We start from the raw sequence: 22,765 nt of genomic DNA, 5'->3' as shown, positions 1-22,765 counted from the left end.
TTTCAAAAGGAACGTGAATGCACAGAAGCAGGAGAAAAATCCGAAACGAAAGGGCCTGAAGAAAAGGGAAATGACAGGACACACACTTGAAGCTGTCGACCTTACCTGCACTCCGGGCAGGACCGGGTAACCGGGACCCAGTTAGCTGCCCCCGGTCACAAGTATCACTAACACACTGGACAGAAGAGGGAGTTACTATTTTCAGACATTAGGCAGAACGGGTAGTACCTCTAAAAGACGGGAAACAAACAGAACGAGCCCCAGGCAGCCCCAGCTTTCCTCACGGAGGCACCAGAGTAAAAAGGGGGCAACTCGGGGTTCTGAGGGGCCAGGAGGCCGATGACCCCGCCGCCAAAACCAAACCAGGAGATTGGACGTTTTTAAAATCTAGAAATATTAGAACAAAATTAAAGACCAACATCCCTCATGAACACAGACATAAAAACCCTTCACAAAATATCAGCAAATCGATTCCAGCATTATGTAAAAAGCGTGACATGTCATAACTAAGTGGAGTGTATGTTAAGAATAATAGTCCTACGCTCAAACGACCAACCGATATCACTGCCACATTAACAGAACGAGGGAGAAAAAGCCTGGGATCCATCTCAGCCGATGCAGAGAAAGCATTCACAAAATAAACAGGCAAACTACAACCCGGGAGAAAATATTGACAACACATACATCTGGAAGGAGACTTGTGCCCAGAACAACTCTCTTACTGCTCAATCACAAAACGCAAAACAACCTAGATATTAAAAAAAAAAAAAAAAAAAGAAAGACCGAAGAGGCACTCCGAATGCCCAGGAAGCACAATTACTTAGAAAAAGTGATCAAAATCTGCCACCTAGTAAAACTCGAAGACACGTATCACGGCTGCAAACCCACCGACCCGACAAGCACACACACGGAGGAGGACGCGGAAGCAACCGGAACTCCCACGCGTGGCTGGTGGACGTGTCAGGTGGCAGAACCACTTGGAAAATCCGTCTTATAAATGTGAATATGCACCTTCCCTGTAAACCAGCGATTCTCCTTCTAGGTATTTATCCAAGAGAAATAAAAAACCTTGTACAAAAATCTTCAGAGAAGCTTTATTCATAATGGCCTAAAACTGGAAACAATCCAAATGTCTATCAACAGGAAATGGAAAGGAAAAAAAAAGCTGTAATATGTCCACATAATATAATATTCTGAGCAGTAAGACTGAACAAGGAACTACCAACAACATGAATAAGCAATATTAAACATTATGCTGAGCATAAGTCAGAAACAAAACAGTATATAGAGTACAGTATCATTTCTGTGACCTTCCAGACAATAATAACTTATCCACAGCAAAAGTAAAAAAAAAAAAAAAACCCACACACACACAACCAAAATCTCAGATAAGTGGTTACCTCAAAGGGTACAGGAAGTAGGGGTTTGACCAGAAAAGGACACGAGAAATCTTTTTGGGGTGATGGAGACATTGTATTATTTTGAGAGGGGTGAGAGTTACACAGGTATATGCACTTGTCAAAATTATTCAAATTATTCAGTATCTATGGCTTTCCTTGTAAAAACTACGCCTGAATAAAAAAGTGTTAAAAACAATCACTAAAACAATTCAGGTCCAAAAGAGTTAATTCACAAGAGATCAGATCTATTCTTCACTGAAAAGAGAGTAAAATAAAGCACACCAAACACAAATCTTCAGGATAATTCTGAGTTCTACAGCCTCTAGAAAAAAAGTAGGGGTGGGGAACTTATGTGGGTGATTTGCCTAAATAACAGACCCTGTTATCTCTTCCATTATTTAACAAAAACATGTTCTTCACACGGATTAAAAAACTCTAAGAGGAGTTACAACTGTAACTTTGTAAGCAGAAAGATGCATAATATATTCCTAATAAAAAACAGTAGCTAAAATGCTCTTTAGTGCACCAATATATACGTGGACCTGGCCACGCAAAGTATGCTTATACCAGATAAGATGCCGTCAACCTCTCCTCGTTACAAACTAATTTCAACATCAGTTTGGCAAAAACAAAGTCCCAAGTGATCACAATTATATAAATAATATAATTTACAAAAATGGAAGGGGAAGGGGAGAAACCTGGGAAAAGAAAACACTGACCAAGTGGAAGCTGACAAGCAAATGCAAGATAAAATACAGCAAAATTTCATTAAACTAGTACAGTCTTATATGATATCAATAAAGCATCTCAACTATTGCAAACATAGCTGAAATAAACAGAATGAGCTGCGTATTTTTGTTCCATGTCTGTATACCTCCATGCTTCCGTTCATTTCCCACCAAATACCAGTATCACTGTAATTCCAAAGAGAGGAAACAGACGTTTGAACGCAAATTATTGCAAATTATAAAGCTACTTTTGTGTCTTATTAAATATTTATTAAGCACTGTTAAAAATATAGTACCTTGCGGTTCAATTAATTCTAGTCATCAAAAAGGATGTTTTACAAAGTAAATACTATACCCATTCAACAAAGAAGAAAAGCAGCTAAAATCTTTTCTTACCACTTTTACAACACAGGGTGCATCACTGCCCACAGATTTCGAAGAATTCAGATCAGCTGTTTGAAAAAGTGACATATGTAATATCAGAACAAGAAGTAGCATCATTTTAATTAGCCTGTTAACCAACCCTTTGTTAATATTTAGGTCTGTGTATCTAAAACTCCTTGACAGAATAAATTTCAGTTCCCAAATATGTGTCTCAGGATTATCATTACAGTGTATCTCATCAACGTGAAGACTTTTTTTTCATGAGTTAACATGTCTGAAATTGAAATGCCTCTTATAATTGCTGGTATCTTCAAAATGATCATCAATTAAGTATGGAAAACTCTGAGTTAAAGATTTCTTTAATTCCAAAGTGCTCATGGCCTTTGATATGCTAATGTAGGCTGTGAATTCCCAAGAGGACGGTAACTGATAAAATTTCTTAAATATACAAACCAGGGAATCCTTTTAAGAAGGGGCACTTAAAAATAAAAAAAAAAAAAGGAAAAAGGAAAAAAAAGGAAGAAAAGAGAGGAGCTAAAATTCCAAAAGCCACTAGTTTTGGGGGAAAAGAAAAAAGCAAAACTCCTCTAACCCAACAGCCAGGATGTTGGCACCAGGACTCTGAGCTGCCATCCGTAATACTCTTAACGTGGCTGCCATTTCATTGCCTGCGAACAGAGCAGCACAGGTGCCCTGGAACACTGACTGCATCAGGAGGGTTAGGCCGCCCACATTCATTAAACAGATATTCCTACCGAGGACCTCCTCCTATATGCCAGTGTCTAGGAAAGTGATTCGGTAATGAACAGAAGGAAGTAATCGCTCCGCTTGTGAAGCTGACGTTTCAGTGGTAGGACACCAACAACTATTAAAATACCAAGTACGCTTGATGGTGTAAGTGCTACAGAGGGAAAATGAGGCAGGAACGGAAGGCAGACAAATGCTGCAAGGTACCAGGAGAAACCTCCCTGCCAGGGTGTCACTGGAGCAGCGGTCTGAGGCAGGGAGGGAATCAGCCACGCAAATATCTGGGGAAGAACATTCCAGGCAAACCAGCACAAAGGCCCTGACGTGGAAAGTCTCTGACGAGTCTGAGGAAAGCAAGGAGGCCAAAGTAGCTGGAAAAAATTAAGTGAGGTGGAAAGGAACAGGGGACCGATCAGAAACGCAGCAGGGAACAAACAGCAGCATGACGGGTGACATAAAGCTGTCACTGCGATTGAGCCGGAGAGCCTCTGGAAGGTGCCGGGAAGAGGATGGCAAGATCAGACTTCGATCCCTTAAGAATTCTTCAGGCTGCCTGGTGGACAACGGCGTGCACAGGGCAAGGGCAGAGGCAGGGAGGTCGGCCGGGCTGTTACGACGCTCCAGGCGAGAGACGGCAGAGGCCTGAGCCAGGGTGGCAGCCGACCAAGTGCCGCGAAGTGGTCTGACTGTGGGCGTTTCCAGAGAAGAGCCCACCGGATCTGTTGGTGAACTGGATAGAGAGGACAAGGGCGGGAAAGGAGGTAAGGAGGCCTCCAAGTTTTGAGCCTGAGTAACTGCAAAGAGGAAGTTGCTACTTACTAAGACAGAGAAAACCGCAGGAAGACCTGGTGCTCCAGGCTGCCTGAAGTCTCAGATGCTCACGAAACATCCAAGTTCGATTGTTAAACAGGCAGTTGATCTACAAGTCTTGAGTTCACAAGAAAGGTCCAAGTTCGAGAAATGAATTTGAGAGTCGTCAACATGGAAATACCACTCACTTAAAACCAGGAGCCCAGAAGACCCCTAGGGAATGAGTGAGGACAGAAAAAGGAGGAGACCCCAGGACCGAGCCCTAAGGCATTCTCACATTAGAAGGTGGTGAGATGAAGGAGGGAAGGAAAAGGAAATCAAGAAACTGCCAATCAGCTGGGAAACAGCAGTATTTTGAAGAGGCTGCAGCTAAGGTACTTCACACTGAAGAAGGAACACTGAGTCACAAGAACGGCTAACGTGGGCGGACGGAAAGTGGGAGCTCCAAGATACATCACTCAGTTGCTGAGTTAGTGATAGAAATCAGGTTGTTGGTTTTTTTTTAAATAAGCATGCAGTATACAAAATATTAAAATAAAGATAGTATCGCAGTCATACTGCACAATTCAAGTGAGGAAAGGGGAAAAGGCAGCTCAACAACTCATTTGAACATCATGTGCTACAAAATACGCCACGCACAAAGAGTACGGTAAGAAGAGATCTCCCATTGCCGAGAAAGAAAAATGGTTTCAACACAGCATGGAAAGCAGTAAGAAAGGGTTGGGGCGCCTGGGTGGCTCTGTCAGTGAAACATCCGACTCTTGATTTCGGCTCAGGTCATGATCTCACAGTTCGTGGTTCGAACCCCACGTCTGGCTCCGTGCTGATAGTGCAGAGCCTGCTTGGGATTCTCTGTCTCCCTCTCTCTCTGCCCCTCCCGGCTCCCTCTCTCAAAAACAAAAAATTAAAATGGAAAAAAAAAAAAAAAGGTTAACGCAAAGCAAATATAAACAGACGGTACCTGCTCTAAACCCAGCTTTGGAAAAATGAAGAAAAGAAGCATCACGTACAGAGATCAAGGGGCAAAGGGCAGCATGATGGCCAAGGCACAGATTCTGAGAAAATAAAAGGGACGAAGATAAACGTTACACAGGGACCAGACTATAGGAAGGGTCTTGTATGCCATTCCCAAAAATCTGGCACTTTGTCCCCAGGGCCAGGGCGAGCCATTACAGAATTTAACTAGTTTAGATCGTTCAAGCCACGATGTGAACAATGGGACGCAGGGGGCAAGACTGAACAGAGAAAAGTCACTGCCGTGGCAAGAATCCAAACAAGACCTGAAAATGACCTGCACTAAGGCAGGGTCAGCAAACATGGAGAGAGAAAGCCCCACAGGTAAAGCAACAGGACTAGACGAAGTAGCAGGGACAGTGGTGAGGGAACACTTGAGAAGGCCTTCCCAGTGCCTGGCGTGAGCTAATCCTCTCCTGGTCAGTCACGAGAGAGCCTGTGCGACGTCCAAGGAGAGAGCCCTGAAGGCCACCGGCTGCGGGCCTGCACTTGGGGGATCGAGTCCTAGGCTCCAGACAAAAGATGTGGACATCGACAGTGAAAAGACAGTAACGGCAGCCGTGAAACGGAAGAGGTCACTCAGAGACAACACACAGAATGACAAGTGAGCCAAGAAAGGAAAGCTGGGGAGCACGGAAGTCTTCCAAGAACGACCAAGCACCTCCGAAGAGACAGCAAGGACACCACGAGGGAGGCGTCACCGTGAAACACAACGGAAACCATCTCTGTGAGAAGGAAAGGCAGACACGAGCAAATGCCACAGAAAATACCCAAGAAAATCCAAAAGCCATCTTTTGAACTCATTAGCGGAAATTGCTGCGGATCCTGAACACGGCTGCTTCTGTGTATCAGCGGGCCCAGAGAGAGAAACTGGAGGCAGCGATATTAAAGCAAATCCACATTGATCAGCTCAGCTTTACAAAAGCACAGTTTTATTGCAGAAATCACTGGATATTAAAACTACTCACTATCAGATGGCACTTTCCAACGATAAATACAAATACAAATAAAACAGCACAAACGCGACCCAAGCTGCAGATGTGCCAAAGGTTACAAAGCAAGTTAACCAAGGCAGAACCAAGAGCCTCCTTGCTTCCAGCTGCCACTCCTCACGGAAGCTGTCCTGGGTGCCCGCGGTCTGCGGTATAGACGGCTCGTACCATGCGCCACCTCTAAACCACAAGGTCAAAACCTACATACCTGCCAGCATGGCTACTAACCTTGCACGGTTTATGAGGGTTCTCACCTGAACAGACAGCCTAGTTTACCGGGACGGGCTCTGGCTCTGAACAAAACGAAAGAATCGGCACCTGTCTGAGGCGCCGCTGACCTAGAGGAATCGTATTTACACGCACAGTAGGGCACTGGGTTTCAAGCTGTGTCACGAACACACCTCTAAGAGGCGGCAGCTAACCCGACACCCCCACTGGTCCTGGAGGAGTCGGAGTCGGACCCTCCTGAGTAAGAGCTCTTGATCCCTGCCAAGGGGCTCTCAATGTCAGCATGCATCTGAATCCCCCGGGGCACTTGTTCGGTCGCACCGCTGGGCCCTCTCCCTGCAGTGTCTGATTCGGATTCCTAGGCCAGGGGTGGGACCTGAGAATCTCAGTGCCGACAAGTTTCCATGACTGACACGAACCTAGTATCTAATATTAGTATCTTGAGTAAGATGCTGCTTGGAAGAAAAAAGGGTTCCACTACTGAAAATAAAATGTTATAAACCTCGTGGCAGAAACTATATAATTAAGTAAATAGTTAACTAAATTGAGAGTAGAGGTGGAGTGAGAACATATCACGGAAAAGTCAGAAAGAAGTATCAAAAGAAACATGAACTCTAACTGTATCGCTACTAATATTCCAGGTGAAGCGGTCAGCTCTAGAAGCAATCAGGTAAAATATTTTTTTATATCAACAATTTAGTTCACCTGTAGAATCTCAGGGTTCCACACGGGTCTCCCCAAATTTCAGAGTAAGTTTGCTCATTAATAACACATTCTCCCAATTCCATTAGGATGCCTACTAGAGTTGTATAGAAAGAAAAACCAAATCCACACCTGTTAAAGATCTAAAAATCTCCAAATTAAGCCAAAATAAAGGGAATCGATCCTAACTGAATGGAGGTACAGAAAGGAAGGTGGCCAGGGCTTTCTCCGGGTATCGGAAGAGATTGAGACTATAGAAAATATCTTAAACATCTAAAGCACAATATTACAGATACGCTACCCTCTTTTTCTACTGTGATTAAATCAACTTTCCTTTCCGCTCCTGTGTCAGAGACGCAGTTGCCTAACCATACAGTCTTAAGTTGAATCTAGAAATCGTTAGGAACAATCTGTGAAAAGCTCCTAGCTTAGAAACTCCTTCAATAAGAAAGCATGTCAATCTTTGGACGGGCAATTACAAGTAGTCCTACACCGGGGCGCCTAGGGGGCTCGGTCGGCTGAGCGTCCGACTTCGGCTCAGGCCACGACCTTGTGGTTCGTGAGTTCGAGCCCCGCGTCGGGCCCGCGGCTGTCAGCACAGAGCCGGCTTCACGTCCTCGGTCCTTCTCTCTCTGCCCCTCCCCTCCCCCCCCCCCCCCAGTTGCACTCTGTCTCTCAAAAATAAACATTCAGCAGCAGTCGTACACTCACCAAGATATATGCAACCGAAGCCGCCCTGGCCGATGGGGGATCCTAGTTTCCACTCCTTCTTCGTCATGTCAGTGATGATCTCCCCAGCTGCAAAGTGTTCGGCAAGTTGTCTCTTTGTGGGGCCCTGTCTTCCAGCCTGAGCCACTTTTACTCGAGGCATCTTCACTATAACATAAAAGAAAGCGACGTTCAGAATTATAATCCTAGAAGTGCTGAAACATTTTCCATGAAGGAAAGCTCTGGGCTCCACAGAAAAGCTCTGGGCTTTTCAAATGAGGAAGCGCATTTACGACCCGACAGGCGACGCTTTACACATGGGCCCCCAGCCAGCCTCACTCACAACGCTGTGAGGCTTACATTCTCGTCCCCATTTCACAGAAGAGGAAACGAAGGCTTGGCCAAGTGTGGCAGCGCATCCAAGGCTGGAGACCTAGGAAGCGGGAGAGCAGCAGAAATCTACCCTGAGGACCGACGGGGCCCCAAAGCCTCAGCAGCACGGCCCCCAAGTACAAAATCAGCAGTGAAGGAGCAGACCTTTCAGAACAGTGACAAGGGAACTGGGGCTGTTTGGTGACAGCCAGCATTGCATGCTTCCCTTGTCACCACTGTCCCTTCTGGCGGTGACCCTCGATTCACCCTTCTCACTCACGGACACGCTGAACGTTAACACTCAGGGAAAGCGGTGTTACTGTGAAAACGACCCAGGGCTGGGATCAAAAGGCCCAGATCCCAGTGCAGCTATGACACCAGCGGGATGGGTGACGGTGATCAAGTCACTTCTCTCTGGGCTTTAAGTGCCCTCATATGCAGCTTACCTCACTGAGAGAAAGGACCCAGGCGGGGAAGGGGCGGGGGGCGGGGGGCCAAATTCTCAGCTCTACAATTATGAATTGAAAAAGACGTAAAACGAATACTCTTTAGGAGGCTATAGTTCCTTGAAACTATCAGAGACCACAAAGAGGGCAGTAAGAGTTTATGGGGTGGTCCGCAGCACCTGAAACGGCTGTTCACGTGAACGAAGTCTGTTAAGAGAGGACAATTCGCAAAAGGTGGCTCAGTCTGGAGCCCAGGCAGTCCAAATCCATACACACGACATCAGACGGGGATATTTTAGCAAATATCCACCCACTATCCCTCCACAGGCATAAACTCCATAGATGCAAATACTCTTTATGAACTTATTGGGGATTTTTAAAATTCTTCCTATAGAACACCAACCCTTCTTCATCGTCTGAATCTTCTCTAAGTTAACAAAATATCTTCAGAATAAATGAAGGTGGCAATTATGTCTTCCTCTCAAGCAGTTCTCTTGATGCATATTTTTAATCATTGTAAAATCTCCCTGAATGAGTTTCAGTGTAAACCCTGACAGCCAGACTCAATACACAAGGTGACTTTTACAGCTATGGTTGTAGCTGAGTACAAGGAACAACCACGACAGACAGTTCTACCAAACACTACGAGGGATGCCTTCTCAATTTACCCAACTGTATCAAATCATCAGCATAATCTCCTATTTGACACTGTCCTTAGAGGAGTCAAGACAGTTGAAAATGAGTTAAAAAAAAAAAATCTTTTCCTCTTTCTGGAACTCAAGACAGTAACTAGACTATCTTTTGTGTCTTTCTGGAATTCCTTTCCAAAAGTGACCATATTTCAAATGAAATATTCTAGCTCACCTTCTACTCAATAGAAACGGTGGTCAACAAAAAGCGTTTTTCCTCCGAAGTATGTGGTTAGCTTTTACTCTCAGTTTTATTCCCACAGCCTAAATGTGATCATTAGCACAGTCTGGACTGACTTTTCCTTCCTCCCGAAAAGCCGTCGCACAGAGCGGAGGCCGTCACGGCCGGCCTCCTGACGTCTGTACAAACCGCCACGTCCAAAGGTTCACTGCTACTGAAGGGGGTGGGACCGCCAGCTCACCGGTCTCATCTCCCGAAATTTCCCCCAGAAAACCCAACCAGGACAACTGGAGAGCAAGCCTCAAACCCCAGGGACGGCATCTCCAACAAGAGCGGGTGACAACATCCCCCACCTCCACAAACCCCGAAATGGGAGTGGGTGAAGAGGCCGCAGACAGCGGGATGGCCCACGTGCCACCAGCAGCTGGCAGGGAAGCGGCAGAAGTGCGGCGGTGTGTCTGACGAATCTGAGAATCCCCAGGTTACCAGCAGGTACTTCTCAGAAGCACGGAGACAATGCGGGAACAGCAGCCACGGCCGGGAAGGGCTGTGCACACTCCGGCAGCGGGCGAGCGGCGGGGGCTCCCCGGGAGGGCTGGGGCGGGCCGGCCTCCACGGCTCGAAGGACCAACCAGCCAGAACTCTCCCTCAGGTGGAGGAAAAACTGCTAGCAATGGAACCCAAACTGAGCATTGCGAAGATAATACAAAGAAAGGGGAAAGAAGGTTCAAATCAAAGTAGATGTGTAAGTTCGCCTCCATGGTTCGGAACGTGACAGCAAAAAAAAACCGAAACAAAATGAAAAACGAAAAAGAAAAGGAGGCTGTAAAGGATGACAGGAAGTCGACCCGACTGACCCATCTAGAACCCATCTAGAACTAATTGCACATAAAAGAAAAATTGCTTATGAAACTCAGCAACCAAAAAGAGGATCAAGGCCCAGTCCCATGCAAACTCAAAAATGTAAAGGAAAAAAAAAAACCCCTTCAGAAAAATACATAAAGCGTGCCTGCCAAAAAATTGAGAGCTATGAACCAATATTTCAAAAGAAGCTTAAACATTTATATATATGTATAAAGACTAAGATCAGAACTAGAAAAACTCAGAAACCAAGAGATAGAAGGAAACTAAAAAGTAACAATCATTTCCAAAATGAAAACTAAACTCGAAGGAGCATCAAACTGAATGCAATTTAAACACAGTGACTTAACAGAAATAGTCCAGTGAAAAGGAACAAACTTTAAAAATCGCAAAGGGTGGGGGCACCTGGGTGGTTCAGCCGGTTAAGTCCCCAACTCCTGATACCTGCTCAGGACATCATCTCGTGGTCGTGGGATCCAGCCCGGTGTCAGGATCCACACCGAGCGTGGGGCCTGCTTGGGACTCTCTCCCTGACTTTCTACCCCTCCCCACGTGCACGTGTGCTCGCTTGCTGTCTCTGTCTCTGTCTCTCTCTGTCTCTCAAAACGAACTTTAAAAAAAATAAAAAATAACTAAAAATAAAAAAGCGTGAAAAAGAGAAACATTTCAGGAGAAAATCATAAATTCAGAACACAGAAAAAGACAACGAACATACCACAAAGAGAACCAAAGCAAAGGAATAGGATACTAAAGACACTTTAAGAAGAGTTCGCTGAACTTAAAAAAAAAAAAAAAAAAAAATTGTGAATCTACAAAAAAAAAAAAAAAAGGTTGCAGCACACACGGTCCACAGGAGCAATCAGCTCAGCATGACCCACGCCCAGCACAGCCTAGTAAAAAATTACCAAACTCCGTGGTGAGAGCAAATATTCCTTGAGCATCCAGGCCGAAAACAGATCTTTTGTAAGGAAAATAAATCAGGCTGTCCTCACTTTGACAGCAACACTTGTGCCAGGGAAAAAAGAGAAAGTAACAAACTTAAGACAAAGAAAACACAAACGGAAGATTTTATGCTCAGTTAAATTTCAAGTACAAAGACCAAAGTGTTCTCCACATGGAAAAAGGGAGTCAGAACCCACGGCAGAACAAGCCTTAGATATCCAAAATGCATGAAGAAACATGGCGAGCGGGAAGCGGGTATTTATTTATGTATTTACATATATTTATTTGTAGAACCGAGTCACCAAGGGCAATCAGGACAGCACAGAGTATATAATGGGCACATGTCCTGACAAAGTAGGTAGGGCACAACTGTAAAAAAAAAAAAAAAAAAAAAAAAAAATGGGAGAACACACGCAAAAAAGAAAACAACTTTCCAGAAAGCATTACACAAGTGCTACTTGGTTTTGTTAACTAAGGTTACTGTATACAGCTGTGGCATAATGTAAATGAGTAATTACGTGATATTTTAATGGTCATCCCCTTGTATCCTTAAAAATCAAGATTCAAATTGAAAGAAAGGGGATGCAGATGAAAGAAGAGGTAAGGCTTAAAATGCTTTACTGGGAAATATTTGTAATTCAGAAGTTATTTTATCTTCTGCAAAACACACACACACACACACACACACACACACACACACACACACACACACACACCCTTTTGTGTTTGCTAGCCTTATTCGCAAAAAAAGCTTCGAAAAAAATAACCAAACCAGTAGTAGTGATTATCTCTAGTGCATAAATTGTATTCTTGAAATACTGTTCCCTCTAAAAGAAACCAGGTCCCTTGAGGAAATGGCTGGTTCCGGGTCTGAAGCTACAAGTGTACAAGGCGCACTTGGGACACCTTGTCATTTCTAGGTGTCAAGGAATCTCTCAAAGATGACTGGGGTTATGTCAGATATGTCTAAGGAGCCAAATGAGATGCTCCCACTGACTAAAGATGGGCCAGTTTGAGTCAATAAGGATAATAACTGCTATGGATTAAAACAAATAAAATGGGTAAATCCAAGAGTTTATAATAGTAAGAAAACCTAAGTGGTCACCTCTAGAGAATAATAGGAAACCACGTAATTTTGAAAGGTGGTTCGAAAAATTTAAAAAAAAAAAAGAAAGAAAGGAATGAATGAATGAAAAGAATCAAGCATTTATCTTTTCTTACTTACATGAATTGTACCGCAGGGTAACCAAATATTAAATGAAGAGAAATTTCTCCTTATGGAAAATTTTCAGCTAATAAATGAATAAGAATGGTTTTAGGTTAGCACCCTTTCCACCTTCTAATGAATTAATGGATCCAGACACTGAGCCCTGATAGCTACTAACATCAAAATATGAGAGATGTCCAGACATATTATACTCCTCCTGATAAAAGAACATGCTCATACCCATGAAGTAATCTTGCCAAAAAAGAAAAAGAAAAAATAGACCCTGAATCTGATCAAGCCTACCAATTCACAGGATATGAAAAGAACAGAAGAACATGATAAGCTATAGCACAGGATTGCAATCAGCAAAATCCCAAGGGTGGGAAACCCTAAGATCCATATAATCCCATTTCTGCAACTGGTAAGGGTAGAAAAAGGAGAGATGGGGGAGAAGAGAACCAGACGCAGAGACGTAAAACAACATAGTACCTGAAACAAAACAAAATCAGGCCAATCTAAACTGCAGTGTTTAGGGACGCACATGTGCGTGATAAAACTATAAAGAAAAGGAAATGATCGCCCTAAAAGACAGAAGTTACTTTTGGAAGCATAAGAAAGTTGTGGTGAGGATGGGGCCGGGGGTTCTATTTTATGACGTCGGGGGTGGTCCTAACAGTACCTTAGAATTCGTGGAGTCTGTATCTATCTGCTTAATAAGGTCTTCCGTATTGTGAACTATTTTGTTTTTAAGCACTAAAAAAAATTACTGTTCCTGTAGTTAACAATCACCAAGAGACTGAAACTGACAATCTCTTCACACTCTATGAGCCTGTCCCATCAGACACACACACACACACACCCATGCACTCCTAAGTCAAATCTGCACTTGGTTTCCTGTGAGCTATCAGTTGCCTTTTGCTTTTTTATTTACAGGCGCTTGTTATACGTTCTCTAGTAGAGAAATAAACTCTTGAAACTGCAAATAATTTTCCCCATCTGCCCTTTGATACTGTGTATTTTTAGCTTTTGGACTTCATGGAATCCTTGGAAAGACCCCTTCCAGTGACTCTCGTCAAACATCTCCCAGGCCTTCTTTTAGTTGTTTTACGGCTTCATCATTTGCCGATACAACTTTCTTTGTCTACACTTACACTGGTATAAGATACAATCAGAGGTTAAGAGTCTGCAAGTTTCCAAATGGTTACCCAGTTTCTTCTCCTCGGTCCCTCATGCACAGTAGGGAGATGCGCAGGGTTCGAGGAACGTAAACCCACCACACAGCCGGGGTCAATGACGGACAATAAAAGTTCACATGAAGTTGTTGTTCTTTTCCACACAAAGTTGCTGTCGTCACCCATTCCTGTTCCTCCAAACAAAGGCTTACCGGTTGTGGCCCCCACTCTGGAGAACACTACTCTGCCGGCGTGGTCTAAGATCTGGGTCTCGGCCCCCGGCGTGTCCCCTTTCCACGTCCCAGCACAGCCGTTTGATCTTGACGGCATCTGGCCGCCCCCTTACTTTCTGGGTCAGGGTTACAGAGGTCTCCTGGTTTCAGACAGTAGGAGATGGGCGTTGGTCAATCTCCTTGTTCCTTTTTAAGTGATTTCTCAAAAGAAGGGAGGAGAACTATTGAAAACCAGAAGCCCCTGCTCAAAAACGAAGTGTTACACCCATAAACATTTGCCTCGGTAACTCAGTGACTTTCCTAAAGAACTTAAAACACTAATTTCAGTTCAACAATCGCTTTAATACATTATAGGTTTCTTCCAATAACGAAACCAATACCTACATCAGGTTTCTATTAAAGAATACGCCGGAAGGCGCGAACTTCCACCAAATTAAACCTTCCTACGTCGCTTCTGCCCACCGGGAGCACGGCGAATCCACTACTATGGCAGCTTATGGGGAAGAGGCCAAGAAAGGGAAAACTTTGCCGCCATATAACCCGTTACATAATCTGAACATCTCTTTCCCCGGTGATAGTGAATGCGATACAGATGCAAGGGGAAAAGCACATCAAGATGCAGACCAGCACTGCCCTTTGCTGAAACCACTCGCTGCCACAGTCCGTATTAGCATATTCACCAAAATTTAATTGTAAACAGAGTAATTATGGTACTAAAGTTATTAAATACACAAAGCAAGCTTGGAACTATACATATTCAAATGGAATTTCAGTGGCAGATCAACTTTTATATCTGAAACAATACCCTAATTAATAGTCAGCTCTGATAAGAAAACGGTCCTGTTTCTCAGATAACATTCCCAAAAAAGTTCTGCTGTGAATATTAAAACAAAGTTTTGCGAAGAGATTTTTTTTAATTTCAACAGCTATATTTATCACAATATGGTACTGTATTTAGACCACTGATACTTTTCAAGTCCTGGATTCAAATTTGGAATCGTTTTTTTCCAGTCTCCTGCTGAAGACAGAAAAAAGCTTGAATGGATCGAGAGACACCACTTATACTTAATGAGTTCTACAAATTCATCATACCCAAACTGGGAAATTACAGTGCAGTAATAAACCCTGTTATACACTGGACGGCTAGTCATAAATTTTCCCTAAAATAGACATTATGCGTGTAAGTTCCTCTGGGGGGGGGGGGGGTGTCACATATTTTTAGGAAATTGTCTTTAAATCCTGCGCTTCTCTGGTATGTTTAAAAAACATTTTTTTTTTAACATTTATTCATTTTTGAGAGACAGAGAGAGAGCATGAGCGGGGAAGGGGCAGAGAGAAGGAGACACAGAATCCGAAGCGGGCTCCAGGCTCCCAGCTGTCAGCACAGAGCCCGACGCGGGGCTCGAACTCATGGACCGCGAGATCATGACCTGAGCCAAAGTCGGACACGCAACTGACTGAGCCACCCAGGCGCCCCTTCTCTGGTGTGTTTTTAAACGGCATGGAGGCACAGTGACTCACAGTGAATTCTGAGCAAACTGGACTGTTCACCATCCCATTAACATGGTACCTGAGGATTCTTATCTCCGCTCTTTGCCGTGTACAGCTTTTTCAAGCCCTCCCCCGTGGACAAGCACTGAAATCTTTCTCGAGCCCAAAGATCTCTCTCTTCTTCAGTCAGATCTGGTCTCTGAGGTTTCAGGACTGTCCTCACCTCTTATTTCATGTAATAAATGTTCCGTACGTTGATAAGCTCCCTGGGTGCAAGAACTGTCTTACAACACACCACTTAGGCAGGAATTCAAGGAATGTGTACACATAAACATCAAAAAGGGTTTCTTCGCCCCTCGAGTATCTGATGTCTAACTTTGTGCTTAATACACATCACTCAAATGCAGCGGACACTGCCCTCCTTCTAAAAGCCCGGCAACTCGAGTCTCTTCCCCGTCTCCACAATGACAAGGTCGAACCCTGTTTATCCTCCCGGGAACCGTAATTCCCCTTCTTAACACGTACGTCTCCACAGATGACCTCAGCCCCTAGTCCAGAGAGGAAACTGAAGCTTCGAGTGGGCATTCTCTTACCTTTCTAAGACCCAAAACTAGGAACCGCCCACAGGGACGTCACGCCCACCTCTGCATCCATCCAGCCTTCCCATCCCTCCATCCCTCCTATCACAAGTCAGGGAAGCTCTCCTCCCCTACCCTTCGCCCGGCCTGGAGCCCATCCCCTCCAGCCTTCTTAGGACTTTCACTATGAATTAGTCCCCTTCCACCGTTAATCTAACTTTCTTCTTCCTTTCACGCAAATGTCTCAATATGTCTCAGTGACCGTGTGCGTACTGACCTCTCCTTTCTCCTCGCTGGCGCCACACCTGCTTCCCGCCCCGTCCACACCCACCTTCAGGAGCCACCTCCCAGCGATCTTGCTAAGGGCACTGAGTCCAGATGACGCGCACCCTCTCATAGGCCTGCTCGGGAGAGCGCGACACTGGTGTTCATTCCTTCCCTCTGGAAACATTCTCTCCCTTTGCTGCCGCAATGCAACACCATCCTGATGTTCCTGCCACAGTTTAGGCCGTTCGCTCTCTAGATAATTTGGGAAACGTAACCGTGAGGAGCCACGGCTTGTTTTCTCAAGGAGTCTGTTCTGCTTTTTGACGTACGGTTTTCCAGGAGTGAACCATGTTAAAAAAGGGGCCCGCCTACGCTTCCCCAGCTTACGCCAAAATACAAATTTTACAAAGTGCGAGTAAATTACATAAAAGAAAAACATGCTGCTAAATAAAATTAAGATGTTAGAAATAAAATTAAGAGCTCTGAAATTAAGTTGGAGGCGTACACAAAACCAGAACTGATTGCTATGCTTTTCCCGTCGGCCTACCGATCTCGAGAGAAGAGGGTACGGTCTCAGACAGACAGTCGCACACCAGGTTCACGGCAACACTGCGGACAACAGTCGAGAGGCGGAAGCAACCCAAGGGTCCCTGGGGAGAGGAGTGGAGGAACAAGAGGTGGCGTGTAGAGACAATGCAGTAGGACTCAGCCTTACAAGGAGAGGAAATTCTGGGACGCTTGGGGGGCTCAGCCGGCTAAGCGTCTGACTCTTGGTTTTGGCTCAGGTCACAATCTCGCGGTTTGTGAGTTCGAGCCCCCCCCCCCCCCGTCGGGCTCTGCGCTGACAGCTGCGGAGCCTGCTTGGGATTCTCTGTCTCCCTCTCTCTCTGCCCCTCCCCTGCTGTCTATCTCTCTCTCTCTCTTAAAAATAAACAAACATTTTTAATTTATAAAAAAAAAAGAGAAAATTCTGACACGCTACAGTACGGATGAATCTTGAAGACATGCTGAGTGAAATAAGCTAGTCACAGAAAGACAAATGTTGTATGTATCCACAAATATGTATCCGCTACATGAGGTATCTACAGCAGTCAAATTCACAGAAACAGAAAACAGAATGGTTGCCAGGGCTGAGGGGAGGAGGAGAAGGGGAGCTGCTGTCTAACGGGTATAGTTTCAAACCTGCAAGATAGAAAGAGTTCTGGAGACTGGTTACACCACAACGCAAATACCTAAGGCTAATGAACTGTACACTAAAAAACGGCTGGGGTGGTATATTTTGTCATTTTATGTTGTTACTCCCCCCACACACACACAATTAAAAAAAGAATGAAGAGAGTGTATGGACCCAACAGGTAAAACAGACCGTATAATACTAACATATTCTTGGTGATTATGGACACACACACACACACACACACAACTGGAAAAGCATTACAAGTGGGATTAGTGCAAAGGTCCTCTTATAGATGCTAATTACAGGCCCATCTCCTTCTATTGTGCGTTGCTTTATTGCGCTTCACAGATACTGTGTTGTTTTACCAAACTGAAGGTTTGTGGCAAGTTTCTGCAGCACAAATCTACTGGTGCCATTTTTCCAACGGCATTTGCTCACTTTGTGTCTCGATAGTTTTTGGAAATTTTCACACTGTTTCAAGCTTTTTCCATCATTATTAGATCTATTATGGTTATCTGTGATCAGTGGTTACGACTCACTGAAAGCTCAGACGATTGTTAGCGTTTTTAGCAATAAAAAATTTTTTAATTAAGGTACACAGACTGTTTTCTCAGATGTAACGCTATATTGCACGTTGAACAGACTACAGAAGAGTGTAAACATAACTTTTATATTTGCACTAGGAAACCAAAACATTCGCTTGACTTCCTTTATCATAATATTCACTTGGTTGCGGAGGTCTAGAGCTGAACCCGCCATACAGGGAGGGCGGCTGGCCACGCGGTCATCTCGAGGAAGAGCACCCCACCCTGAGGGGGCAGCAAGTGCAAAGGCCCTGGGGCCAAGAGTATGTCCAGCTTGCTCTCAGAGCAGCGAGGAGGTGGGGGCAGCTGGAGAAGAATCAGCTGGGGGAGAGCATTAGCTGACATCAGAGACGTGAAAGGGCCTGGGGTGGTGATGGCACCCAACACACAGGCCACTGTCAGGACACCTACTTTAACTCGCAGTGAGATGGGAAATTCTGGGAAGGTTCCGCGCGGAGAAGCGGCATGCTCTGACTTACGTCTTCAAAGGATCACTCTGGTTAATGCATGAGACAGACTGCAGGGGGGGAGGCAGAACTACCGCGTATTGCAATGGTGTTATGGGAAGAACCGATGACTGCATTACTCCTTACTCAATAATACGAATGTCAATCTGTTAAACCCCGCAATGACTTTCAGCCACCAAACACAGGGGTGCAGAATGACCTAGGATCCTTTTTAGATTTTTTTCAACTTTACACAAGCCACCCTCCCCCCCCACCCCCCCAAAACAAGTCTTCAGTGCCAAGCAGAAACAATCGATATGAGTGACAGATGGTCTAGGAAATATGCTAATCATCTCTTACTCTAGATTTTTCTAAGCTCTATCTTTACAATTTAGTTCACCAGAATATTAAATATTTGAGCTCCTTTATTCCACAGGCATTTATAAAACACCTCCAAGACTTGTGCCAGCAACAGTGCTCGGGGCTGGAAATGCACATGGCTTAAATGGCAACCTCGGGCCTCAAGCAGCTGCACTTCGCTTCACAGAGAAGCACCATCGCACACTCAGGATTTTTATATCATCAGCTTCAAACGAGGATCAATAAAAAGTCCTCCAGGTAAAGGCTGTTTCTGAATCCTCTGATAAAACTATTTATTACAGGCAGTGAGCAGTTGTAGACATCTACAGAATCAAACTCAGTAGCCGGGTAAGGAAAAAGCGCCTCTTCTGGAGGTAGTTTTGAAGACATTAGGAGTCTGAAATTCCTGAAATTCCTGTTTTCTCGTCTCTTCGAGGAGCGCTAGCAGTTCAGAGCGAAATTACAAACTCAACTGCGTAAGCACCCATCGTCCGAGGCGGTCGTTCTCCGTCCTGGCTACAGTGGTTATTACCAGCGGAACTCTGAAACCAGAAGGGCCCTCCTCCACAAGAGCCCCGGCGTCTGCACGTAGAAAGGTCGCACAGAGCAGAGGATGCCCAGACTGGACCACCGATCCAGATGTGCTGGCACAACCCCCCCTTCTTCACTAAGTCATTCATTTCCAACGGACTGGCTCTGTTACATACAACTCTATTGTATTAGAGGATTTCAATAAAAGCTCCCGCTCATTCGTTTCAGAAGTTGGGTAAAAATATAAATTAGTGAGGGGCGCCTGGGTGGCTCAGTCGGTTAAGCGTCCAACTTCAGCTCAGGTCATGATCTCACGGTTTGTGGGTTCGAGCCCCACGTCAGGCTCTGTGCTGACAGCTCAGAGCCTGGAGCCTGCTTCGGATTCTGTCTCCTGCTCCCTGTACCCCTCCCCCGCTCACGCTCTGTCTCTCTCTCTCTCTCTCTCTCTCTCTCTCTTTCAAAAATAAACATTTAGGGGCGCCTGGGTGGCGCAGTCGGTTAAGCGTCCGACTTCAGCCAGGTCACGATCTCGCGGTCCGTGAGTTCGAGCCCCGCGTCAGGCTCTGGGCTGATGGCTCGGAGCCTGGAGCCTGTTTCCGATTCTGTGTCTCCCTCTCTCTCTGCCCCTCCCCCGTTCATGCTCTGTCTCTCTCTGTCCCAAAAATAAATAAAAAACGTTGAAAAAAAAAAAAAAAAAACAAAACAAAAATAAACATTTAAAAAATTTTAATATGAATTAGTGAATGAATGATTCAAGAAGAGTCCCCCTCCCGAAAAAACATCCTTTCCCCATCCCATTGTATCCCAGATGAAAATCTCTCATTTACATTTCAAACTTATTTGGGATTAAAAAGTAATTACATGTTTTGGTGTAAATGGCTTCCTGCCAAACTACAGTAAGTCAAAGAATAAAATCAAACAAGAGATAATCGGTCAACAAAGAACTTCATCACCTCTTTTGCTAAATTACATCAGGAACAATCTGAAAGCAATATATTTAAAGACAATTCTCTTACAAATGAGCCGGCTAATCACAAGTTGATTAATGCATTTGATTACTGCTAAGAGATCATCTGAAAAATAAAATACAGCATGTTGAATTTATATAGCCTCTTCCCGATAATACCAACGGCCTTCATATACGTACTTCTTCCGTCCCCGCAAATCCTATTGTTGAGACTGAACTGTAAGGATACCCGCAGGATAAAAATATACTTATTACCAATACCATTTAATGTAAAAACCTGTGACACAGGAAGCTTAACTGTGAGTTCCTATCAGGGACACCCAATCAATTAGTCCCCTGGTCTCACTCTGAGAACCAGGCATATGAATAAAAGTAGGGAAAACATTCACAGCTGTATGGTATCTGTAGTGACACCACCAAAACAAGAGTCAAGGCTAGCACAACAATCCAAGAGCATATACGAAGTAAACTCCCAGAGATAATGACCCTATAAATCACAGGATTATTCCTGAAGAACATTAAGCTAAACTCAGCTGCGACACAATCTCTGGAAGCAATTGTCACGCTAGTCAGGTTTTCACACCTACGCTGGAAAGAACTAGGTGAAGACTCACGCTTCCAAGTCTGAAAAAGAAAGTGGGTATCTTCAGAGAAGAAAACAATTTCTTCCAGGTCAGAATGTTTTTTACTTGTACTGGGAAACTGATTAATGTTCCACTGTGACATTTTTTGGTAGAGTGAATAAAGTGTTTAAAATACAGTATCAAGTGCACTTCCTCGATTTTTATTTCCTTTAAAGGATTTCTAAAAGTTCTAAAGGAGAAGCACTGACTGCGGAATTAATTTTTCAACTGAGAATACACAGTATGGTCCGATCTCAAACATAAAACCAGGACGCCTCACCGCCAACCACTTCCCCACAAAGAGGAAGGATCCTGTGAGGTCTCGCGGGGCACCTCTCTTTCTGACTTTAGTGTGATGGTTAGAAGATCCATCCCTGGAGTCCTAACAGGTCTCCAGGAACCAACCATGACGACATTACAGTAACATTCATTCATCCTACAGACAGCACACACTGGAAACTTCCTGCTCTGCAGGTACAGCATCTAAGAGGGGAAAAGCCTGGAGATGCTAACTTCAAAGGGAGGTCACCCTCCGAAAGGAGCCAAAAGGAATGCTTCTCTATGTAAAGCACACACTAAAACTGTTCTAAAATTGGGAATGTTGAACTATACTGTTAATATGTTTATACAACATTTAGCATATTTTGGCAATTTTGGATAGATTTCCCAATAGTTCTACTGGGGGGCAAAATTAACTACCAGGCTTTGTTAATTGTCTGCGTGTTCAGGTTTAAATCTACACAGGCTAGCAACTGAACAACATTCTTCCTTACGTATTCTCGCGGCAGGGCTCAAGGTGAGAAAAATCTCTAAATACACCGAAAGGAATTTAGGATGACCAAAGTATAGCAGAAGTGTGCTACACTCATTAAAAAAATTCTTCATGGAAACATAAGAGAAAAATTTTTTTAAAGCTCGGAGACCAGGTTTTCCTAGACAACAAAAGAAAAGTCAAGCCACAAAGAAAACTGATACATCTGACAAAATTTAAAACTCTCCACAGGTTAAAGAGAACATAAACAAACCCAAAAGACAAATGAAAACCATCTACAACCCATGACAAGAGGCTAATTTTCTTAGTATTTAAAGATTCCTCTCTAAGAACAAAAAAACAACCACGAAAGCCCAACAGAAAAATGGACACACTGCGAATTTCTGGAGACAGAAATTCACAGAAAAGAAAGACAAAAGGCGTTCAGAAACACTCTTCTTATATTAGGGAAATTTCCAGATACGTACAAAGTAGAAACGTGGTATAATGAACTCCCATGTCCACGTCACCCTGTTCAGCAATTATCAACACACAGCCAATCTGCTTCTGCTGTATCCCCAATCCGCTCGCCCCTCTAGACGGTTTTAAAGCAAACCCCACACATCAGATCATTTCATGTGCAAATTTTCCTAACAGGTACTTTTAAAAATACAGTCACTTAAATACCATCATCACATCTAACAAAATTAATAACCATCCCTTAATATCTCCTAGTAACAATTGTTCAAAACTCCCCAATTGTCTCGAGAAATATCTCCTTATGGGGTGCCTGGGTGGCTCAGTCGGTTAAGCGTCTGACTCGGTTTCGGCTCAGGTCATGATCTCAGGGTTTGTGAGTTCGAGCCTCACATCGGGCTCCGTGCTGACAGCACAGAGCCTGCTTGGGATTCTCTCTTTCCCTCTCTCTCTCTGCCCCTCCCCTGCTCACACTCTCTCTCAAAATAAACAAACATTAAAAAAAAAAAAAGAAATATCACCTTACAGCTGATTTTTTAGCTGCTGCCTCTGGCTGATGTGTCTTTGAATCTTTTAAAGGACAAATGCCACCTCTCTCTTTTACTTCCCTAGTCGTTTGTCTTGTAAAATTTCCCATTTTGTGAATTTTGCTGATTGGGGCCCTTTAGTATCACTGAATGTGTTTCCTGTATTTTTT

The 22,765-nt window shown here is 44.2% G+C and overlaps 1 protein-coding gene across 4 annotated transcripts in view; it reads right to left on the bottom strand.

Annotated features, from left to right (window-relative positions):
- Window positions 1-22,765, bottom strand: part of VRK1 (VRK serine/threonine kinase 1) — a 78,079-nt gene that overhangs the window by 35,755 nt on the left and 19,559 nt on the right. For 3 of the 4 annotated variants that reach the window (XM_042990498.1, XM_042990496.1, XM_042990499.1), the window contains exons 2-3: window positions 7,717-7,881; window positions 2,525-2,580 (exon numbers count right to left, since the gene is read on the bottom strand). In XM_042990498.1, coding sequence (XP_042846432.1) covers window positions 2,525-2,580; window positions 7,717-7,876 — 216 coding nt within the window. In that variant the 5' untranslated portion in view covers window positions 7,877-7,881. Of the gene's footprint in view, window positions 1-2,524; window positions 2,581-7,716; window positions 7,882-11,167; window positions 11,187-22,765 lie in introns of those variants that run through there. The other variant, XM_042990497.1, reaches the window with a different exon arrangement.

This window comes from Panthera tigris, chromosome B3 (assembly GCF_018350195.1).
Source record: "Panthera tigris isolate Pti1 chromosome B3, P.tigris_Pti1_mat1.1, whole genome shotgun sequence".
In the NCBI taxonomy this organism is placed as follows: Eukaryota; Metazoa; Chordata; class Mammalia; order Carnivora; family Felidae; genus Panthera; species Panthera tigris.
This window is presented reverse-complemented; position numbering and strand designations above follow the sequence as displayed.